This window comes from Ammospiza caudacuta, chromosome Z (genome assembly GCF_027887145.1).
Source record: "Ammospiza caudacuta isolate bAmmCau1 chromosome Z, bAmmCau1.pri, whole genome shotgun sequence".
Classification (NCBI taxonomy): Eukaryota; Metazoa; Chordata; class Aves; order Passeriformes; family Passerellidae; genus Ammospiza; species Ammospiza caudacuta.
Window position 1 is genome coordinate 36,426,796 of NC_080632.1, and position 25,493 is coordinate 36,452,288.

The 25,493-nt window shown below is 36.9% G+C and overlaps 1 protein-coding gene across 1 annotated transcript in view; it reads left to right on the top strand.

Annotated features, from left to right (window-relative positions):
- Positions 1-25,055, top strand: part of BNC2 (basonuclin zinc finger protein 2) — a 226,455-nt gene extending 201,400 nt beyond the window's left edge. The window contains exons 4-5 of the mRNA XM_058823942.1: positions 1,530-3,496; positions 24,395-25,055. Of these exons, the coding sequence (XP_058679925.1) occupies positions 1,530-3,496; positions 24,395-25,055 (2,628 nt within the window). The remainder of the gene's footprint in view (positions 1-1,529; positions 3,497-24,394) is intronic.
- The last annotated feature ends 438 nt before the right edge of the window (positions 25,056-25,493 follow it).

The following is a 25,493-nucleotide window of genomic DNA, read 5'->3' on the forward strand; positions in this document are numbered from 1 at the left end:
TGTTTGACTGTAAAAGTTCATGTGTGAAGCATTTATAAAGATTTTGTAGTTATTTCTAAGGTACTGAAACATACATCAGCCAGAGAGGTGAACTGAACTGAACATTTTCAAACTGAAATAATAAAACCAACTCTTATCAATTAAATACATGCTTTATTATTTGACATTGCAAAATTATATTTTTGGTACTCTAGGAAATGTGAGGGAAGAGAAGTATCAATCACCTGAAGACTGAAAATAATTAATTAATTTAATAAATAAAAAAATAAATCCAGGGGGTGAAGGGGCTGGAGGGGAAGAAAGGTACTTCAGACTTCATAATCAAACAAGAGTTAATGATTTTTGCACCAGTGTGTAATCCAAAGTCTTCAGGTAAGATTCTGAACCTGAGATTCAAGATGTAAAAATATCAGAGGCAGTATGGTGGTGTGTCTTCTAAGGCTTTCAAACTGTCTAATGCATGAGGAAGCATTGGAATAATTCTGGTCTGATGGTCTTCCACATTTCTTGTTGGTTATAGTTACTGTGCTAATTTTATGTCCAGCATTTGCCCAAAAGGAAAGATGCCAATAAAATGATGCATTCATTATATAAGTATTTTAATATGTTTTTATCAATACTTGCTTGAATGGATTGCCTGACATTACATTGCAGAATTTTTAAGTCCTACCTTCAGGCAAATCTCATGCTTACTAGCAAAAATGAAAGTGTGAAATGCTTTTTAATGTATATTTAACAACAGATAGTCTTGTGATTACTGATGTGTATTCTCTCTGGATTTTTCCCTTGCTATCAGAAGGCAATGTTAAGAGACAACATTTTTACACATTTATGCTATTTACATCCATCAGATCCTTACTTTTTAAACCTATTTTTAACTGTCATTTATAAGAAGGTAACAAAAAAAGTAATCTTTCAAGTCTAAACCATACCAAGGTTGCAAGTTTGCAAGCAATCAATTGGCAGTAATAGTCCAGGAAAAAAGGCATTAAGGTGCTAGTGTTAAGTGCTGTTTCCAAGACATTTTCACTTGCATCAAAGTTTCTTATGAAATGGTTCAGTCTTATATCTGCTCATATTTAAGGAGCAACTCTATCAATTGTATTCATCTAGCTCTTCCTAATAGTGTTACCATTTAATAATGATTAAGGTACAATTTTCTGTATTTTAGAGTGGTGTGCACAACAGTTCATGTTTTACTAATTTATTCTAACAGTAGCATTCTACAGAGATCGCTGTTTTTAAAATAAAAGTACTGAAAGTATTTTAGATCACAGAGTCCCAGGGTCTAACAGTACTCTGACACTGTTAAACTCAATCTGGTTTTCTAACTGTGACTCTAATTACAGTATTTGCATGGATGGAAAGTTTGTGTTGTTTGGTCAAGTTCTATTAACACTGTTTGCATCTTGTTTTTTGAGCTTAGTGTTTCATGTTCAGGCTGCAGAGCACCTTCTTCAATAATTATGCAGAATCAATAAGCTTTTCTTTGTGTTTTGTCTTTGTTGTTTCTTTGATATGGCCTCTAGGATGCTGCAGGCAAGGTGCTGGACCGCTGGGCCATCATGTCCAGGGAAGAAGAGATCATTACCCTTCAGCAGTTCCTGAGATTTGGAGAAACGAAATCTATCGTGGAGCTGATGGCAATTCAAGAAAAAGAAGGGCAGGCTGTGGCTGTGCCATCTTCAAAGACAGATTCAGATATAAGGACTTTTATTGAAAGCAATAATCGCACCAGGAGCCCAAGTCTCCTTGCTCACCTGGAGAATAGCAACCCTTCCAGCATTCATCATTTTGAAAACATCCCAAACAGCCTTGCATTCCTACTTCCATTCCAGTACATAAATCCAGTCTCTGCTCCACTTCTGGGGCTGCCTCCAAATGGCCTCCTGCTGGAACAGCCAGCAATGAGGCTCCGTGAACCAAGCCTTACAACCCAAAATGAATATAATGAGAGCAGTGAATCTGAAGTTTCCCCTACACCTTTCAAGAATGAGCAAGCATCCAGCAGGAATGCTTTGACCAGCATCACAAATGTGGAGCCCAAAACTGAGCCAGCCTGTGTCTCTCCTGTTCAAACACCTACACCTGTTAATGATTTATCGAAAACGGAGCACACAAAAAGCTCATTCCGAATTCACAGAATGAGGAGAATGGGGTCAGCCTCCAGGAAAGGAAGAGTGTTTTGCAATGCATGTGGCAAAACTTTCTACGACAAAGGTACTCTTAAAATCCACTACAATGCTGTGCACCTGAAAATCAAGCATCGATGCACTATTGAAGGCTGCAATATGGTCTTCAGCTCTCTCAGAAGCCGCAATCGCCACAGTGCTAACCCAAATCCCCGCCTCCACATGCCTATGCTAAGGAATAACCGTGACAAAGATCTAATTCGTGCTACATCAGGTGCTGCCACTCCTGTCATAGCAAGTACAAAGTCCAACCTAACTTTAACAAGCCCTGGGCGTCCACCGATGGGGTTTACCACTCCCCCTCTAGACCCAGTACTACAGAACCCTCTTCCCAGTCAGCTGGTCTTCCCGGCTTTAAAGACTGTCCAACCTGTTCCTCCATTTTACAGAAATTTACTTACTCCTGGAGAGATGGTGAGTCCTCCAACCTCACTCCCGACCAGTCCCATAATACCAGCTGTGAGTGGCATGGAGCAGCATCCCCCTCCTCCTTCAGAGTCATCCGTACCTTCAGTGTTGATGCCCACCCCAGAGCCCAATGCAGATCTTGCCCCCAAGAAGAAGCCAAGGAAGTCAAGCATGCCAGTAAAAATTGAAAAGGAAGTTATTGACACTGCTGATGAGTTTGATGATGAAGATGAAGAGGTGAATGACAGGAGCGCAATGGTGAATGACATTGGTCATGACAATCACTGCCATTCTCAGGAGGAAATGAGCCCAGGCCTGTCTGTTAAAGACTTTTCCAAAAGTGATAGAGGCAGATGTATGTCCAGACCAGACATAAGAAGGGCAGACAGCATGACATCAGAAGACCAGGAGCATGAGAGAGACTACGAAAATGAGTCAGAGTCATCAGAGCCCAAATTGTGTGAAGAATCCCTGGAAAGCGATGATCGCCTCCATGAACCTGGTGAAAAATCTATGATGCACAGTGACCGACCTGATGAAAACCACAATGACTCTTCCAACCAGGATGTCATTAAGGTGAAGGAAGAGTATACAGACCCTACATATGATATGTTCTATATGAGCCAATATGGACTGTACAATGGAAGCAGTGCCAGTATGGCTGCTCTTCATGAAAGTTTTGCTTCTACATTCAACTACAGCAGCCCTCAGAAGTTCTCGCCAGAAGGTGAAATGTGCTCCAGTCCAGACCCCAAGATCTGCTATGTTTGCAAGAAAAGTTTCAAGAGTTCCTACAGTGTGAAGCTTCACTACCGAAATGTTCATTTAAAAGAGATGCATGTCTGCACAGTTGCTGGCTGTAACGCCGCGTTCCCATCACGGAGAAGCAGAGACAGGTCAGTAAATATTAATTGATTTTCTGCATTATTAAATGTGTTGAATTATGGAAGAATAGGCAGTTTAGGCTATATGAAGAAATGGAGAGATGCACAGTAATGACAAGTGACAATTGTGTTCCCATGACATTGAAAGAGATTTATCACTTTAAGATTTTCATTGTTCCTTGGCATTCAGAATGGTATATATTGGGCAATCGTCTTAAGTGACTGCCTAGATAATAAATGTCATTATACTTTCTATATTCCTGTGAACATGTGTATTGTACTTCTGTTTATAAGCTACAGCCCTCATTACATTTATTTTCCTTTCTGTAACATTTAAAACAAGAAAATCTTCTATTAGAAGTAAATATAGTAAATTATATACAATATAAATATCTCCATTGCATGCATATCAAACCATAGAACTGGGAAGGAGGGTGAAGGTGGATGGGTGGTTGAATGAAAAGATGGAGAGAGGTAATAAAGGAGTGGAATTATTTCCATCCTCATAGGGTCATACAAAAGCAAACAAGAAGCGTTAGAAGGTTGTTCTTTACTATTTTTAAGTTTTAAAACTAGGCGCTATGTTGTAGTGAGAACAAGTAAATATTAAGAATTAAGAAAATCATTGTCTGTTTCTTTAGTAGAACCTACACACATCTCTATCCACTATGGCAATTTAGATTACATTACTATTTTCTGCCTGTGAGCAACTGCCTTCTCCACCAGTGGAACTTATGCTCATTCAGAGAGAAAAGACTCCCCTACATATTTTTAAGATCAATTAAGGTATATTCTGCTGGCCCTTCAGATGACAGCATGCCTGAGCTATGCTGCATCAATACAAAAGCAGTTGGGCTTAAACAGAAGCAGCTGATTCATAAACTCTTTGGTTTAGGGTTTGTTGTTTTGTTGTTTTGTTTTGGAGGTTTTTTGGTTGGTTTTTTTATAGACTGTTCTTTTTGATTCCTGAGGAGAATGTAATACAATTGGAATTTGTCAAAGTGATAGGATAACACAGGTATTTCATACTTGTGGATAACAACTCTCTCATTTGATAATCATACTGTCACATAACAAAATCTCTCCGGTTCATGGAGTAATGGCGAAATTAGGTCACCTCTTTTCTTGTACTTACATTTCATATTTTTTCATTAGGCTGTAAAAATTCAGCAGACACAGGAAGGAAATTAAAACTAGCTATACATTTCATACACAGCTCCTGTTTTGTTTTTGTTTTTTTCATTGAAATTGATGTGTTTGAAAGGGAATGTTTCTCATCCTTTAAAATGAAAGCAAGTTAGTGTTAAGGATACTGAGGAGCCAAAATTCACTATTTTGATGAAGAATACTGTCCCTAAATATCTCATGTCTTCTCTTATCGTTTATGAAATCCATTAAACAGAAAAATATGAACAAATATAAGAATACAAGTTCAAAACACCTAAGAGGCACAATCTAGGAAGCTTGCATTTCAGTAGGTTAAACTACTGGATACAAAGCAGGTAGATCTAAATTAAGACTCAATTTCTTGCTGTGTGCTGATAAGTTTTATGAGTCTTGAATTTGACAAGGGAAGTATTTGAATCAGTGGCAAAATCTATGCTAAGCTTAGATGTGTGAAACCCCTTTCAGTTCCTGAAATTATAACCTTTGTTAGTCAACAATTTGGTTTAGTCCGTCTGTTTCCTTAAATGAATTATGAAAAATCAGTCATGTACTCCACAAAACAGCTTTGAATTGAGCATGTGATACAAGAGTTGATTAGCTTTAGGATGTGGAACTTTATGCAGTGTATTAAATTTCAACTGTAATACACTGAAAGATCAAGGTAGTAATAAAGTTAGCATAGTAAAGTTTTAGATATTCTAAGAGTGACTGTGATGACATGCATAAAATTTTTCCAAGACAAGAACCTGTATATAGGGCACATTTTGAATTTTTTTGTGATATACATAGGATACTAGTATTAAGCTTATTGAAAGAAACATGAAATAAAAAAATGATTTAGTGTCTTAAATTGCAGGCTGCTAATTTAAAGATAAAATTATTATTTGCATATCATTTTGACTTGTGTAATGGACAAGTCCCTCTTCTTACATCATTCCATTAGTAACATTCAGAATATGATTCAGTTATGTGCTGCACCTGGGACAAAAGACATTTTTTTGCATATTATATTCTTTAATGGTTCTGTAATTCAAAAAATTCAAAGGTAATGCAAAAATTCAAAGACAAAACTTTTAATTTTGTCTGTCTGCTATTTAAGTAGGATTATTCATTACTCAGGTTTGTCTTTTAGGTTTAAGTTTCCTCAAAACTGAGCATGCATGGTACAGTTTGTGTGCCCTACTAGTTTTTATTAGTTGTGTATCAGTTTTAATTCATAACAGTAGTCAGGAAATACCATTAAAGAACCAGGAAATTCTCTCATGGTTCATGATAATTCTTTTAGATACTTGAGCAAGAAACATATACAAAACTTCCCTGGGCTATCCGTTTTTATCTAGAAGTGCAATGTCTAGAAATGTGCAGAAATGAAAGTATATGTACAGTATGTCAAAGAAGGCAAATGAAAGATTTAAGTAACATTTTCTAATACTTTGTCCAAAAACTGACAGTTTTGTTAAAAAAAAACCTAGGAAGTAAAAATTAAATCAATGTATTCTCTCCCCCTGCCCCCTTTTTTAGGGGGTGTTTGGGTTGGGTATTTTTGTTTTTGTTGTGGGAGTGATTTTTTGTTTGTTTGCTTCTTTGTTTTGTTTGTTTGTTTGTTTGGAGGTCTTTTGCAATCTGTTTAATTACCCCCAAAATTTTTCCATTAAACTTGTTTTAGATTTTTTTCTCATCATCCTTTTGAGTATATATATTTCTCTCTTTTTTTTTTTTTTTTTCTTAAGAGGGAGTATATGCAGTTGTCAGCTTTTCAGATTATGGAGACCACCAAAAAGATAACTAGATAATTAGATTAATAGGATTGCAAAGTGAGAACTTCTTCTGGCCTCTTAAATCAATTTCACTTAAAAACTCAGGAGTGTTTTGCTAATAGTTGCTGTATGAGAAATAAGGGTTAGCTACCTACAGCACACAATAATAACTCATGGATAATACTTGAAATGGATTTGTGTCCCATTTTGCACTCATTACAAAAGTCTCTGTGATTTGCTTGTGCTATGAGTCATATAATCTTTGATTAGCTCGAGTGTCTTTGCTTTAAAAATTAAAATGAATTTTTTTTTCAGTACTTCCAGTACTATCTCTGTAATGAAATCAGAGTTCTAGCTATTCCATAGCTTACAGTCTTGTGAAGTTTTTATCCTTTTTTTTTGTCATTTTATGAAGCCTATGACTAGCATTATATTAGTTACATTGTTTATCCCAGTATAACTAGTTAGATATCTAAAACTCACAACTCCAGCTATGTTCTATAATAAAATACAAGTTTAAGTAGAGATAGATAACATTGGCTGATTATTTTTGTTTCCTTTAGAGGCATCTGATTTGTCTGAAGTCCTTTACCAATGCAACTCTAGTTAATCAAAGGTTAATCAAATATTCCCCCTTGTACATACACAAACCCCCAAATTGTTTACAGCAGGTGTAGCTGCTGTAAAAGGGGCTTTGGAAAGCAGGAATTGTGATACAGACTGCTTGTTACCAGAGGTAGCATATCACATCAGGAGAAAAAGCAGTGCTGCTTGGACAACAGAGGGGTTTTATCTGTGTCAGAGCTGCAAACCCTGCCTTTGCAGAAAGCATCATGTAGCGATTTGTGCTAAGGTTGACCAAATCTATCTTTATCATTCCTGCATCATTCCTGCCAAGGTCAACACATGCATCAATATCCTTCTGCCTGCAGTGTTGGAATATCCACTTTTTTTTAACCAGTGCTAATCTTTGCAAATTATGGTCAAGATCACCAGAAGATTTTAGAGTCCCACTTTGCATGTGTATTTTTTTTTTTTTCAATTCAGGAGGAAGGCAAGCAAAGTAAGACTTCTTTTCCTTACTATCAAAGACCTAGAAATTCTGTTATCCCTTCTAAAAATTAAACAGTATTGTCTTCCAATAGTCAAGCTCTGTTTAGCCTAGATATTTTTAAAAGCACCTATTTTCATCATTCTTCTGAGTTACAAGTAGCATCACTCATTAAATCACCCCTAATGCCTAGATTTTTTGGTCTTTTCCTCAGAATAGTCTTTCTGACTTCTTTACCTGGAAGCACTAGACTTGAGTAAACCACTTTTTCTTCCATACTTCAGCAACCACTTCCTGAATAGCTGTTCATCCATTTCTGTTCCTGTATTTACTTCAGATGTCCTTTCTTCTGAAGACATGACGTTCAGGCTAAGTCTTGTTGCAAAAAGACAATAAATAGGAAAAGAGACAATATTAAAAATTTTGTTAGAAACAATGTCATAAGCCTCCTTTTGAGTGGGAAGACATCTTTTCAAGCAACGTTTTAAACAGAAAAGAGATGGGAAGAAGATACAGTCCCTTGAGGACTGACCATTTGAATGGAATGATTTGCCATTGTGGATTGAATTCTCTCTGGAGTCAGAGAAGATCTTGCCTGCAAGTGAGAAGAAAGGGCCAGTGGCCACAGTCAGATTCCCCTGGGATCTCTTTCCCAGCCTCATGTATGAGTTTTATCCCAGCACGCACTGAGTTTTCCTTACAAAGAGATGGGTGTAGATAATCCTTGAAGTCAGCACAGGGTACAACTGCTCAGAGAATGATCCTGAACAGTGGATGGCACTTGTGGATGGGAGGAGGGAAGAATTATTTCCTGACCAAAGGGGACAGCAATGCCAGAGTTTCATCTAAGTCTGAAGTACAGGTGTGAAAGGTGCAACTTAGAGTGGTTGGCTTCATTTTGGTCTCTCACCTATGAAAGCCAAGAATTTTATGGTCAAAAACAGTGATGAAACAGGTGGTAGGTGGACCTTTTGCCTTCATTAGGTCTTGCTGAGAAACTTTTTTTTCTTTGGAGGAGAAATAGAGCCATCTTCTCAGCTGGACTTAATGCATGCTAAATCCTCATTGCACATCAATATTGACACTATTAAAATCAGTTTAAATAAGGGGTTTAAGCTAGGATACAACATTAATAACAATAGGTGACTATGTTTTCCTTTCTCTCAAAGTATGGAAAATAAATTAATTCTCAGTGTACATGTTCAGAAGAACAAACCAAAACTTTTTATTTTGTCTGTCTGCTACTTAAGTAGGACTATTCATTACTCAGGTTTGTCATTTAGGTTTAAGTTTTCTCAAAAATTGAGCATGCATGCATATGCACGTGCATGTGTGTGTGCGTGCATGTGTGTGTGTTCCACAAGATAGGAAAGGTAATTGAGCCCCATGAATAAATTTTAAAACAAAATAATATCTGCTCAGGGTGACTTATAAATAAATATGAGGCAACTATTGATGCCAAGTGTGATCATGCCATTTGATTGCAAGTTAAATCAGTCCAGATTTAGAAACGTAAACTCCTTGATTTGTATGGAGCAAGACATCTGTAGGTGGTTTATTAAAATCTGCTGATGTTTCCAGAACTAAATTTGTGCAGATATGGGCCTCTGGGTAGCTGTATGGAAAAAGCAGAGAGATACTTTTTGTCTGGTTACCTGACTTCCGGCCCTTGTACAGGTGTGCTTGAATAAATTAACATCAGTTACCTACGATGAGCCACTGCAAACATTATCAAGGGAGGTGAAGATGTGAGAAATCTGTTACCTGCCTCCTGTTATCACCTCCTTGACACAATCTTCCTACTGGGCTTGGAATCTTCTGCCAATAACTTTTTAGAGAACTGTTTTCTATAAATGCTCTCAATTCTAGCTCCAAGAAATATAAGACTTTGCATCTGTCCATGATAATTATTACTGAATTCCCCAAATATAATTAGCTGTCACATACAACTTGAATTTCCTCCAATTAGAACAAGAAAATCCAGTTTTAAGGCACTGGGTATTTGATGAACCATCTGTGAAGAGACAAAAATTGTATCTGATACATTTTAAAAAATATAAACACATTTTATACCTGTACTATTGTTTCTGGTTGTGATGCAGTTCACAAAGAGACTAGCTGCATATCCAATACAATTGAATGAACCATTAGGTTTTCTCTTGCAGAGACACTAAGATATGTGTCATTGCTAATGTTCACATAACTCTTCCTTACCCAAGAGAAGCTGTATCATAAAGAAACATTTTGTGCCACCCCTAACAGAGATCTACTGATCTAACCTCTTCCATGAGTAGTCATGTTGAACACAGACTGCCTGTCATATTGCATACTCACCAATGTGAACAGAAGAAGCAGAATTAAAACTAGAATGCATATAAAAATGTCTTGAAAAGATGTTTAAGTCAGTTTTAAATAAGATTTTTAAATTTAAAAGAAAATAAAAAATTTGAAGCACGAGTCTGCTTATGTGAGCAAATATTGAAGCATCAGTTCTGGTGTGGAGGGAGTTTTTTCCAATTACATACAGTCATTTATTTGGGATTTGAATTGGAGGTGGTGGTTGTTTTTTAAAACAACTTGCTGTCTACATTTTCTTGTGCTGCTTTGGTATACAAAATTATGTCACTAAGAGAGGGAGAATACCGTTTTTTATGCAGTTCAAGAAGCCTCATTTTTATATGAACTGCAAATGAGCCAAGATATTTTCAGTGACCTGAAAAGTTTGTTTAAACACACTGCTACACCAGGATTAACATAGGTGGGAAGCATAAGTAAAATATTGAAAAGACTAGCCAAAAGCAGAACATGCATTGAGCAATATTTTTGCCTGGTATTTATTGTGACAAATAGTGTAAATGTTTAATGTGTTTTGTCCAAGTTTCCTGCATAAGTTCTGTGTGTTTTCTGTTTGGTGAATGAGGTTATCTGGGAAGACAGGACAGGGAACATGACAGCCTATCATAATATCCTGGTTGCCCCTAGGTTCCTAGAAAATAGTGAAAGAACCACAAATTTTCCAGAGAGTGGGAGACAATTATTTTCCATTTATCTGAGTAAATCTAAAGCTGTTTCCCATTTATGAAGATGTCCCATCTTCCCTAGAGTCTTTTGGAAGTGGGTTAAATGAAACATCTACCTACATAAGTTCCTGCAGGGAAAGCCTCTAGCTGTTCTTTTATACTTAAGAGCAGAAGGTTGTAAGATTTCTGCTGCAGTGAAAGAAGCTGTAGTTTACAGATAGAAGATAACACCAGGACGCTGCATCCAAAAGTCTGGGTGGAACAAGATACTGCACACTCTCAGGTGCAGGAGTCTGGGGAGAAATAATGAACAGTGAGGGAAACAAATTTATTACTGCCCTTTGGATTTACAGCTTTCAGTGAAGGACAGAGACAGGCAGGTAAATGCTGTCATACATACAATCATGATCCATTCATTTGTCAGCTGTGCATGTCTGTTTGAAAAGAGAAACTATCAATTCAAGAGGTAAACTTTTCATCAGCTCTTATACCCTGACCAAAGTTTATTAATAGCTGAGACCATTTTCTTTTCCCCATAATGACAATGCTGCTCTCTCCCCTAGATTTGAGCTGTTTCATTCATTGGAACATGAACTGAGTGACTGTGTTGGGACATATACGAATTAATGTGAGTAAGAAAATTGGTGAGGCAAGTCTTATGAATGAAAACAAACAAGCAAACAAGCAAGCACACACACACACACACACAAAAAAAAAAAACCTGAAAGAGGGAAAATTTACCATGTGTAGATGCCTCAAAATAGTTATAACGCTTTGTTGAATGATAGTGTGCCAGTTCTATCAGTATATCTAGATAGAGGTTGACATTTCAAAATGTATTTAGAAGTAGAATTACGTAGCAGGTGATCAGTATGTTAAAACAAAGATCATTTGGATTTCTATTCCATTGCTTTTTGACAAAATACATCTTAGCCACTGAGGCAGGTGAGACAGGAGAATTTTCCACTGAAATACATCATAGTAAAATATGTTACTCAAAAACAGTTGTCAATTTATGGGCTCTGGGGAAAGAAAACTCAAAATCCAACTTTTCTAAACCTGGAACATTTTTTATGATTATACAAGCTGCTAGTCATTAGCAAATACGACAGGGAGTAAAAGCAAATTTGTGAAGTAGAGCCTATAGTTTCAGAAATATACTGTTCAACTGAAAAATATTAATGGTAAAGCTAAAAACACTGCCCACTGCTTATCTCAGAATGATCCTGAAGGAAGACACACAGAGTTATGAAAGAGAATTAAGTGCTCCACAGTGTCAAGGAAGAGAGCACTGTGTAGGTACTGCAAGTGCACTGCAAGACACTGTGCACAGCTTTTTCTACCCCTTAATCCTGACTAGCAGTGCTAGAAGTTTGCTATCCTTTGTCTCGTCAGGCAAGCAGTGCCACACATCATGTATCAGTATTTGTGATGCTATGCTGTAGTACCTCAGTAGAAACCACTTATTCACGTCCAGCACGTACGCATAAAATGTTCTCTAATGGTACCTCTAGAGGTACCTCAGATGGTCTTTTGGGACCTGAGGTAACATAGGAATATCTCAGGTGAGATACCTCTTATCGCTCATCGCAAGTTAAAATTTTAATGGCAAACACTGGATATTTCCTGACAACAGGTTTAAGCCCACTGCTTCTAAAAAAAAATCCAAGGCTTTTTGTAGTGTTTCCTGCTTTCCAGCAACATCTTCTAAATGAGCAGTTTACCATGTGCTAAGAAAACTATTTTTTAAATTATTTTTTTAATTAAGAGTCTATTTCATATTTAAGCTTGCCCTGAATAGCATTGCTTTAAAAGATCTGTCTAAGAAATAATTTAACATTCTTGCCATGAGGCACCTTCAAGCTTCATATAAATGGACCTGGAAGAGAAATGAAAGGGTTTTAGATTTGCCAGAAATGTATGCTCCCATAAAGGAGAAAGAATTGCAGGACTTTGTTGGCATTGTGAATAAATGTAAAATGGTTTGTTTTGTGTGGGGAAAGCAGAGGAAGAGAAGGAAAGAATAAGATTGTAATAAGAAGATATTTTTTGATGTCACTTTGGCTTTCTTTTTTTGTTTTGTTTTGAACAAAGAGGGGTAAGAAAGTCCCAAGCTGTATGTCTGTGTCAAACTATAAGAGTCTAAAACACCAAATGTAAATTATAGGATTTATAAGTTGTTATTTCCAATGTTACTGAATTTTTTTTCAGTGCTTTACAAACTTTATTGCTTATTTTATTAACTAGGGAAAAGTGTTTCACATTTCCAGTTCAATACATTTTTTTCCCCTTTCTTTCCCTCTTCCTCCCTCTCTCCTTTTCTTTGTTATGCCGGAATAAAGAAAGTAATTACAGTTACTTACAACAGAAAATACAAATGGGACATAGTTAATTTTGCTGCCTGTAAACCTTAGGTTGTAGTTTTGTGTTTTACACACAATATGCGGAAATAAAAATAAACCAAAGGTATGTGTGCCTGTGGATGCGCGTACTGAAAGAAAGACATACATTATGTTATTAGATAAGGATGTAAAAGTACAATGGATAGAAAGAGAACTTGGATTCCCTCTCAGATGGTAAATGAGCCCTTGTTTCAAGATGAAGATGCACACAGATATATCTACAATATATATATTATGTATTATGCAAGACTGAGAAGCAAGATTTCATGAGGAGGGGCCCTGGCAGGAATGATAACAGATCCTGCACTGGATATCTCTCGGGTCTGATAGCCAGATAGGGGAACAGCTCTAATTCTGCAGCCTTTTTAGTCTGTTCTGTCACAGAAGGGGCACTGCTGGGTCAGTCAGCTCACTAGTAATTGTGTTTTACAGACTTCTAAAGCAATTGGCTCAGTCAGTCCCAATTCAATAAAAGTGTAGAGCGAGAGTGAGAGCACTTTTGTTCTATTTTTTACTTGAAATTATTTCATTCAGCAGTCTGTCTTTTTTATTACCAGGATTTGACATTAGCACTCCAAGCTATATTAGCATCCATTTCAGCAGTTCAGTAATGGTATTAAAAAAACACTTAACTTCAACGGTGAATGGTTGTATGACAGTACCATAAAAATCCACATTAAAAAAAAAACTTATGTATTTGTCCCTGCAAATTATTTTTCACTCGTTTAACCACTTCAAAACTACACTCTCTTGACTGGTGTTTGCAGGAGCTTTAGCAGCAAGGAAGGCTTGTAAAGGGGCTGCAACTGCAGCAACAATGGCATAAAGAGAAAAATTAAGACATTTGAAGAAGAAGAAAAATGTGATAGGAACATGCAAGCATACATACATATACAACAAAGACCTTTCATTTTGAGTGGGTGCCTGTCATTCATCAACTGAACTAAGATTTTTAAACTCAAATCTCTCAAGGTAAAATCTTTGGCATCTTCCAGATTTCTGGGATTTAATTTTGAACCCAGCACTCTCCAAGCTTGGGACGGCAGCCTAACTATCTTGGCACTGCAGCGCATTCATAAATGACTGCATTAGGTTCTAAATTTTGATTAAACATTCCGTAATTAATCAATGGTAGACATGAAGCAGTTGGCAAGGTCCAGAGCTGCAAAATGTTTAAGACATAAAACATTACAAAGTAATTAGAATGTGCTCCTTCAAGAGAAGGATTGCCTTCAATAAAGAGGTAAATGATAGCATCATGTTTATTGTGGACGTAGGCAGCCAGTGCAATATGATAAACTGCAGGAGATACACGTATCAGTAATCATCCGCATTATTAGTGTCATTAATCATAATTCTAAAAATATGACAGCAGCAGCCAACTTTTTGACCAATTTTGCCTCTGCCTGTTGGCCGTTATAACTTCACTAATAGACTGCAGAGCTCCTGTGCGTGGCAGTTTGCATTGAGAATGGAAGGTTAATTATATTTGAGCTGCTGATTCCTTCTCTCCTCGGAAAAGACTGAGCACTTTGACAATCCCAGGAGCTCACTGCTGTTAAACCAGTAAAAGTACTTTATTGAAATTTTTTTTGTTGGTCAGGAATGAGTAGATGTTTCAAATGAGATATAAGCGCCAGGCTGGGACAGCTGCTAATGTTTCTTCCAAAATAATCCTTGGACAGCAAGCTGAACTTAGATATCTTTGCACATTCTCCTGTGAATGAGTAAAAAGTTGAGAATTTAATAAATGCTGACAATAACATGTATGGAAATATCTCAGAGGACTGAAATTATTGAGAAGTTGAGGCATCAATGAAAGGAGGTTTTAGGATAATCAGCTATCTGTGGACCTGATAGCGGTCCTTATTTAGTAATTTAAAATTACTAATAGAGGAACCCAATTGAAATGCCACATCATATTTTGTTTTATAGTTCCTCTGGTATTATATAAATAAAAACAGCATTTTTAGACAAACAAACATTGGGAATGAGAATTACTATTGTATTTTCATCAAAATAAATGGTTTACAGATTTGCTGTGGCACCTGAAATTGTACAAAACTATCCCTCGACCTCAGGTTTTATTATTATTATTTTGAACTTGAGGTTCAATCAATAAAGAATCTGTAAATCTCCTAAGCAAACCATGAGATAATGTGTTGCTGTGCATCAACATCTAGAGAAAATATTTGGTTTGAAATCAAAGCTATGGGAAAACTAGGAAATCTATCTGAATTTTTTCTTTATTTCTGCATAAACTGAAACTTGGAGTTCAGTAAAATTCATGATTGGCATGCTGAACTTTAGGGTGTGTTTGTCAAAAACTTGCAAAATTATCACTTTTGGCTCTAGCAGTAAAATTAAATGAAGGATGAAAACTTCTGATTGCAAAACTGGGTTGATGTAAAATTTAGATCATTTAGGTTTGAAAAGAAATGTTAATGCATGTATTCTTCATCCCTTCAGTATTTCTGAAGGGAAAATGCATCTTGTGTCAAGGACTAGCAAATACTTCCACAGAGTGGATATGAGCACTTCATGCAGGACTGCAGTACACTGCACCAGCTAAACTTCTCTGTAGAGCTTGTGTAAATTGTAGAAAAAGCTTTTGAGTGATAGACAGCAGTGCTAAGCACCTGTTATGCCCATCAAAGGACCTTGTCATATGTATAACGACTTCTTGTGCCTGTAACATTGTGACACTGCGTTAGTTCACTTAGAAAATATTCTGTCAGATAAATCCTCTTATTCTAAACTTTCTCAGCCCGTCCAAGAGTGCTGGCTATTTTGTAATGAGTCTGTTTTGCTTCCAGGCAGCTAGTAAAGTGAGAGGTTGAAGTGTTGCAACACAGTTCTGATCGTTTCTCAGCAACTTTGGCAAGTATGCCAGTCATTGTGCTTTTAGTTTTTAACATCTTTTGATCTTTAATGGACAACAATAGTAATATATTAAAGAGTTCACCATAACCTCAATGCTTCTGAGCATGCACAACTGTTGTGAATGCATAATTCTGTTCACACCATAAGGACCATTTCATTAAACACCTCAACAGGCGTGTACTGAATTATTGCACGTTTCAAAAGTCCCCAGCCTGACAGATTGGGGTTTTTTAATTATTTGGTAGCAAAAATTGCCAACAAATATCAGTTTCATATTTAACCTATTTGCCCACACAATCAACTATCCTGCCTTCCTAAATGCTATCACTGCATTAACATTTTTTATGCATTCCATGGTGATGATAAATTGTTTTCTGACTCTAACTGTGGATTAAGTATGCAAAAGGCATGTTTGCCACTGCCAACAAACCAATAATTCTCACTAACATCTTCAGAGTTACAACATTTATAAAGTTGCAAAGTGGAGTAAACAAACCATCTGTTTGGCTTTACCATATATGTCATGCTCTCTTATTAACATATTACAATTCATTTAGTAAACAAATTTGGTGATTTTGTTCATGTCAAAGTTAGAGGGAGCTTGAAGATGATTAACATTCCTGGGACAGGCACATTAATACATTGCTTCCTCTGCAAAGTTAAATGGCTTCTCAGGAGAATCACCCCTTGTTGACAAGATGAGACTGTCAATTTTGTTTGCCTGCCACATTAGGGGCCGTAAGGGGATGGGAAGCTCTGAGAAAGAGGAGCAGTGTAGGCAGCATAATTCACTGTGAATTGAAAAAAGAAGTCTAATTCTGATAAATGGTCGACCCCAATACATCCTACCTGTTATTACAACAGACGTGCCGTATCTGTGCAGTAAATTAGTTAAACCCCTAAAGAGTTTGATAGGAGCTTATCTTCAAGTGAATAATTTGAGTGTAGAGGGAGCTGTCTTCGTGACCAGTGTGAGTGATTTGTTTCATATTGAAAGGGATTGAAATGACTGGGCTCCACATCTTTAATTTGCAAGAACTTGCTTGTCCTTTATTTCCTGTATTTAATAAGCACTGGGGTTTTTTTTTACTTTTTAAAATAGGTGCTGAACTGTATTTTACCTTTTGAATTTTCTTCCTATGAAAGGTTAATATTTTTCAGATTCTGTGCAATTTTAGGCCTTATGAGCTGATGCTATTACCTTTTTCATGTAGAAATGCCATGGTTTTATCAGGTAGTATAGTATTTTTGCTTTGACTCTTTCTGAAGTGTAGCCTCTATACCTACTTGTCCCCTAACACTCAGAGGCAAATTAAATATGATCAAATACATGGAAGCACTAATGTACAGACTTAAACTTTGTCCTTGTGCAGATGAATGTGAATTTTATAATTTAGGTCAGATCAGGATCTCAAACTGTTACAATCTTTGCTTAGATTTATGGATTTTTTTTTTCTTTTTAATTAAAAGAACTCAAAACAAAACAAACCCTGTATCAAAGACTGCTGATAGAGTGCCAAAATTAGAACAGTAAGTGAGACAATAATTTCTTTAACAGTTTCTGCTACTAATTAAATTCCAGGAACTGTTTTATTGTTGGTTCTTGTAATCAAATGGGAGAAATGATTGCTGCTTCTTTCTTGAAGAAGTATCAGAATTGAGGCCATTTCTTTCTCATAAATATGTACACTGTTATATTTAGCCAGAGTCTTACTTTCTGGTTCTTTGATTTTAGCTGCATGAAACTCAGCACTTTCAGTCTGCAGAGATTCTGAGAAAGCATAAAATTCTGGGTTTACTTTCCATAGTGTTCGCCTATTCTGGGCCTTTCTATGACTTGCAGGCTTAAACAAGCAGGAAAGGGACATGAAATTGAGGTAAGAACATATTACTAAATTGTGTTAGAAACTAAAATCATGCGAAAATTTAAAACAAAACCAAAAGTCTTAATTCTCTTTGCCTTTGAGGTGAAGCGAAACAAAGAAAACTTTCCTTTAACATTTCATTAAAGGTAAAAATGTAGGCTGAATACTGAGCTGAAGAAAAAAATCTCACAGCAGGGGTAATGAAAATTTCATTGTTTATATTTTAAACCAGATTGATAGAGCTTAGTTGTAAACTAAGTATAGCAGGAGGGTAGCTTTTATGGGGCCTGTACAACTAGAGCAGTAACTTCCATATCTAGCTTTAATCAGAGGTTCATCAGTTTATACATAAATCACCAGCCAATTGTGTTCTGGCCTTTGATTTTCTAACAAAATCTTCTCAAACCACTGAAGATTTTGCGTTTTCAGGTTTTACAACCCAATAGTAGCTTCTGTCTTCTTTAAAAAAAACAAATCTGCTGTCACTGAGAAAAAACATAATTAGACAAAAATTAATTTTATGCTGTCTTTACATGCATTAAGTCTCAAAATATAATTTTATAGTGTTACTTAATGCTGGGATCACTTATTGATCTTGAAACAAAGCCGACCAAAGACAGATGGCCTCCTGCTGTCACGTTCTGTTTGTGATTTCTTTGCAGTGTAAGAATGGTAGGGCTAGGTGGTGTTAACTTATCAAATCATGTGTTTGCCAGAGAAGTCACATTCAGAATATCTGAAATGTAAGAAATTGGGATGGTGGCTTTCTTGGAAATATAGGAAGAATGGTTGTGGCTGGATACAACTAGAAATGTGGGAATAGTTTCAGAATTTTAATGAACAATACCGTTTACTTTGATGATTGACTGAGATTTTCATCAGGGAGCTTTGTCATTTACAGTCAGACAAGAAGTAGTAGCTAGGACATTTAACTGGGACATCAGTTGTCTTGGCTTTTCTGTCTCACTGCATGAAGCAGTGGAAAATGGGTTTACACAGTCCCTAACAAATGTGCATCTCTTTCATTCTCACTCCTTTTCTCTCCCTCATCCCATAATATTTAAGTATAATCATACTTTCTTCATGCTAAAATAATTAATAAAATAATACCATATGCTTAATTTTCAACAGCCTGTCCTGTTCTGAGCTGTGAACACATTCAACCTAATTTTTCATGCAGTTGATTTTGTGACCTCTATAATGCTCACATCTAAATAAACAGCTCTAAAATGCTCACATCTAAAAAAACCAGCTCTCTTAATCTGAATTCTCTCTCTCTGCTCTGTGCATCAGAGATGAGGTTTGCCGTGGTGAAGATAGGACTGCAGCTATGGGCACATCCAAATTTGGCCTTGAGTCATCCATAGGACTCATGCCAATTTCTATATCAGGACAAATTCTACTCTGATAAGTTCCTTCTCCCTCACTTCAGAATGAAATTAAAAGACTGACTAAATAAAAAAACTAAACTAAAGTGGCCACTACATTTTTTCTTTCCAACAAATGGACAGTAAATTAACAAAATCAGATTCCTTGACAAATATAGAAGGAAACTGCTAAAGAGATCCCAGTCAGGATTTATGATCTGTGTAAATAGAATGTACGTTTAATTGACCATATTTCCTAGGCTTATAATCCCCTTCCTTCGGTTGGTGCACAGTGCATTTGTCACTAAAAAATTTGCAAGTAGTAGGTGGGGTGTAACCAACAGTGAATTCTGGTAAAGAAAGAATACTTTCATGAACTGCTCAAGAGGAGGAAAATAGTACCACAAGTGAGATCATGCCCAGAATCAGGGAGCTTCTGTAACTGTTGAGGGATTCTGCATTGCATTGCTGCTGAAGTTCCTGTCTGAAAAGGCAGCGGTGAACTCAGAGGTTGACATTTCACCACAACCACACATCTTATGTGTATGATCATTATCATTATTATCCTCGTGGCAGAACTGCTCCACTCTTATGGCCAAATTCACTCTAGCGAGAGCTTTGCATACACTTTTGCCTTCCATCTAAGTAATTAATTAACAGTAACTTGGAAAGTGTGGTATTTATGTTAAAAAAAATCAGATATTCTGGGTCCTAGAATTTGCTCAAACTTCCTTGCCACACCAAGCTACAATTCAAAGCATCTTGGAAAAAATACCCTCCTCATTTTTATAGTTTCTGACATGTAGTACAGACCTCAACAGGTATTTGGAAATTCTCTGCCCCAGATGGTATTTTCAGAACCAACCCTCTTCACCATCCCTTGTTGCCTAGGAACTGATAGGTATAGTAACTGAAGCAGAGTGAGATATGCCTTTAGTTAAACTCATTTGATGGCATATTTCTGTCTGGAAGACTTCAATCACCAGTTCTCTCTACACAACATTTCCACTGTGAGGATCAACTGCCATTCTGGTAGTTGATGCGCAAATGAACAATCTAGGAAGTCCAGAGGCTTTCAAAGGATTTAATAAGGTCAAATATTTTGTTTCATACACATATATTTATTTCTCCCAATCATTTATGTTCTTTAAGTTCTTTTCCCTGCAGATACAGCAGCAGTTGAAGTGTTGCAAATGACACCAATGATGGCCCTAAATTAGCTAGCTGAGGTAGGAGAAGTAATGAAGCCATGGCAAGATGAAGCTCAGCAGGTTTTGGCATATTTTGCTTCAAGATTTTCTGTCTGTTTGATGGCAGTATTCATGTATTGGCACAAATCACTCTGCCCAAGCAGTGCCTCGGCTTACTTTGGGACCACTGTTTACACATATCTGGGAGCAGAGGAGGAAGACGTAAGGAGCTCTGTAAATCACATCAGGGAACAGAATAGCTGAAGCAAGAAACTTTAGGTGTCATGGGGAGGAGCAGATGAACAAGATGACAGGTGGTTAGCATTGGCTGAGGGCTCATAGGGGTCTCCTAGGGTTTGGGAGTGACAAAGCAGAGGAGAAAGGGTTGGATTAGGATGGAAAATGTCTGTTTGGTATGCAAAAGGGGGTCTGAGACTTTGGGGTTTTTAATAAGATCTCAAAACTTCAGTATCTAAATAAATGAATTTTTTTCACAACTCATACCTCCTTCTCCACTAGAATATTTTCACATATGATATTTAGGGACAGTATTAAGCACAAGTGAAATAGATTAAGAAATGAATGTAAAAGAATCAATTCTTTTGAACTGTGGTTGCATAATGGAAATCGACTGCCATGAATGAACCTATGTTCAGAAGTTATGAACAGCAGAGCTAATGCACTGCCATGAGTTCATCTTTATTATTGCATTACACCTGAATCAATTGATAAAGTAGCTTCTTTTTAAGGCTAGGAATGGCACTTAATTGAATAAAAGTCAATGTAATTATATTAGGAGAATCCAACAGTACTGCTGACAGCGGAAAAGGGACACTACTGAGCAGGGTGCCAGAACTGGCCCGCACATTTCTGCACATCGTTTGCCTGACAGATATTATGGGCTGGTACATACTTTAACTAGATTACTGATTGTTACTGCTGTAAGTGAGAATTTAATAAGGGAGGCATCTCTTCTTATCAGAGCATCAGCAGAGTTTGCATCCCTCCACTGGTCTTTCTCAGAATGGCCTTTGTCTATCTGAGGCTTGGTGCCCCCTCTTTAACATGGCAGTTTATTCTTATCTCTTCATTTAGTGAATGCTGAAGTTTTTTTCACTGCATGCCTGACTGTTGTTTTTCTCAGCAGAAAACCAAGGAAATAGAAAGTACAAATGCATGGAAGCAACAATTACAGTTATCCTAACTAGCTTGTATGCTGAAACAAATTCCCATAACACAGGAGTGAAGAGGGGAGAGAAGGCGAGAAATTATAAGTACACACATGAGTACTTTATGAATAGTTTGCAGTTGGCCTTATGATGATAAGCACAAATATGCTTTTACAGTCATTTAATAACTCTGGTCAGTGTGGACAGGCCTTCACAGTAAGCGTTTCCTGTACTGCACTTAGCAACTTTACACAGAGCTATATTCCATCTGAAACCAGGAAGGCAAGGGACCATCAGGACTACTGTTTATCATTCATGTATGTGCACTGCATGCATCTGTTCAGAACTCATTTGTGGATAATAATCGGTATGGTGTGAATATACTTTGATTAATTTGCATTATGTTTTCTGTATTGTGTGATTGAGTCAGTATCCATCAGGACAACAGTATAAATGATATTACAGCTGACAAAAACCAGGTTCACAATCAAGACTTTTTTTTAAGTCTGTGTTTTATTGGTTTCAGATTTTTTTTTTAACCAGATATGTCTGGATTGGAATGTGAATTTGTTCTCTCTCTCTCTTTCTCTCTCTCTCTCTATCTCTCCTCCCCCTCCCCTTTCTTTCTCTTTTCTCCGCTCCTCTCTCTCTTTTGTGATCTCAATTTAGCAAAAGATTAGAAAGCTGATCTTATCACAAGGTAAGCTCAGCCTTCCTAAGTGCAGTGTGGGGATATGCATAATTACACTTCTATGCCTCAAAAAAGCAATGGTGCTATATTTGCTTGTGTGAAAAGAGTATTTCCCATGTGGGACAAAACCAAGAAATACTCTCCACTTTTTTTCCACCCTTGCCCATACCTCTCAACTGTCTCTCATTAGGAGAGAAATCCTCTGTTCTAGACCACCCCCTTACTGGAATAATTGCATCCCAAGCACACACAATTCAATTAAACTACATTTTAGTATCAGTTTTATGTCAGAGAACAGTTACTTGCATTTGCAGATGAATGGGACATATTAGTTCTATTGCTGTTTGTTTATTCCCTTAAGTTACATGCAATAGATAAATTAATCACAAAGTGTTAGAAAATTACAGAGATTTACTCCACATCAATTTAATCTTCCTACATTTGCATTTGTTTTATTTATTTGCATTGCATTGCTGTACCATGTTTGCGACTTCAGTTGGTTGAGAGGTATGTTTTAAAGGGTTTCTTAAAATAAAAGCTTCCAATAAGGACGTATTGCTAATAGCTATTGTTCCTCTTCTCCCTTTTTTGTTAATGAAGGACCTGAATGTCTGTAAAATATTTGATCATTGTTGTGTCTTCCCTTGCCAATTTTGTACCTAGTGCTTTTTGCAAATTAAGCTATTCCTATGTTAAAATTCTCTCTTTCTCTCTCTCTTTCCCCACCCTCCTCCCGCTCCCCACCCCTCTCTTCTTTTCCCTCCTACATTTGGGCTCTGATCTGCAATTTATAATGGGCAGACAGACTGGTGAGTCTGCATGTTGTAAATTGCGGGTTTGGGTCCTTAGCTTGCAAAGAATGTTATGCAGTAGAACTTCGCTAATTCTTTTTTTGCTGACTCAAAATTCAAGTCACCCTCCAAAGAAGCTGAATAAATATTTGTCATTTCCTTAGCATTGCTGCACATTCTGAAAACTGAACCCTAAAGTTTTCTATTACTGGAAACTTTGCACTGATATCCTATACTTAAGCACTTCAGCAAAATGAGCATGTTCTGTGTTCTGAGGTTTTGATGTCCGTCATGTTTGTTGGTTGCATCATTAATTCAGAAAATGCAGTTTTTCGAAGAGGGTTTCCTGACACTACTGCAAATCAGTGAGGTTCTACTGCAGTGGATGAATAAAGCCAATGCCAAAAGTGGAGAGTAGAATGCAGTTTCAAATAATAGGCTATTTTACACACTTACTAACCAAAAGGCTTACATTGTTTGCAAATGTAGAGCTTTATTTCTTGAGAGCAAAGGCCCAGATCCTATAAAACACTTTAGAGTTTTTTAATTTGCAGCTCTTGGGATCTAGTTTAAAATCCACCTCCATCAGTGACAGTTTTCCATTGCCTTGAATATCTGCAGTAACTTCAGCAAATACCTAAACCAAACCATGCTTAAGGTTTTTGATTGATTTGAGGCAAAATTCTCACTGCCAATAATGGGTTTTTTTACTGGACATTACACTGCTTGAATCAATCAGCACTGCATGCAGACAGTGCAGGGAAAAGGACAAGGAGGAGTGGCAGTGACAACTTAGAAGGATGAAATCACTAACTTTGACTAAGATTTTCAGAAACTTACATGTAGATTTCAAAGACTTGTTCTCTTAAACCCCTCAAGTCTTCTTCATCTTGGTTTGGCCTGATTCTGAATCCCTTTATACAAGAATTAAATTACCAGAATCAGGACCTCTGACAATGTCTTATTTGGTTACCTTTATTTTACTTTGCTCAGATATTTCACGTACAGAGTTATGTGAGTATATAAATATAAATATAAATATAAATATAAATATAAATATAAATATAAATATAAATATAAATATAAATATAAATATAAATATAAATATAAACACCTTTTTATGTATGTATGTATGAATAAGTATATAAAAACATGGCTAGACACACATTCCATATATTAATATTTTTGCCTCTTGAAGAGAAAGAAAGTCAGCAGGGATTCAGGAATCAAGAAGATAATTTTGTACTTTTTGCTAGTACAATTTGTTATTTTTTAAATTTCAAATAAAAGGGCTGTAGCTGCTGTTGGAGACTAATGTTGAGGAGCAGCAGCTAAAAAGAAAAGCAATAAGGGGGGGAATTTGCTTGTTTTGTTTAGTTTTTATGTTGCAATTTGCCCACTTATAAAAAGACTGAAATTTCCAAGCAACGTGGATAGAGGATATTTTTATGAGAAATTATCGGTAAATCATAATTTGGATTTGGTGTTTGTTGACTGTATGTTTAATCAAAAATACTGTACATTTTTCCTTTTCTCCCTTCCCTCTTCCTTTCCCAGACACAGTGCTAACATAAACCTGCACCGTAAACTGTTGACCAAAGAACTGGATGACATGGGCTTGGACACTTCACAGCCTTCCCTTAGTAAGGACCTCCGCGATGAATTTTTGGTGAAGATATATGGCGCTCAGCATCAGATGGGGCTTGACATAAGGGAAGACACCTCCTCACCTGCTGGCACTGAGGATTCCCATATGAATGGGTACGGCAGGGGCATGGCAGAAGACTATATGGTACTAGACCTGAGCACCACCTCCAGCATCCAGTCCAGCAGCAGTATCCATTCCTCAAGAGAATCCGATGCAGGAAGCGATGAGGGTATTCTCCTGGACGACGTCGATGGGGCAAGTGACAGCGGGGAATCTGCCCACAAAGCAGATGCCCCTGCCTTAGCTGTAGGTATGGGCACCGATGTCCCAGGATCCCTCATGTTCAACAGTGTTTCGGTGAGCAACGGTGGGATAATGTGTAACATTTGCCACAAAATGTACAGTAACAAGGGAACCCTCAGAGTGCACTACAAAACAGTGCACTTGCGAGAAATGCACAAGTGCAAAGTCCCTGGGTGCAACATGATGTTCTCCTCTGTCCGTAGCCGAAACCGGCACAGCCAGAACCCCAATCTGCATAAAAACATTCCTTTCACTTCGGTAGATTAGGTCAAGGATGGACACAGCATAATGCCAGCTCTCAGAGAGGGCCCACTACATCTGAACTGCCATATACAGTCTCCCTTCATATATATGCATATATGTATATGTATATGTATACACACACTCATAAATATACATATATATATATATATATAATTTTTTCTTTTCTTTTTTAGCAAAAGAAAAAAACACCAGGTGCTTTTTCCCCTTTCTTGGTTGTTGGGGTTTTTTTCTTTTTTTTTTTTTTTTTTAGTAGAAACAAAAACGTAGGACCTTTAATTTGGGGGAAGAGATTCTTGATAAAAAAACAAACAAACAAAAACAAACAAACAAATAGAAAAACTGCAGTTGTCCCTAGTTCTGTTAGAATGTTTTTGGTCATCTCCAAAGAGCCAGTTTGTTCTTCCCATAACTTTTGCCTGAAAAAAAAAGAACAAAAAAAGA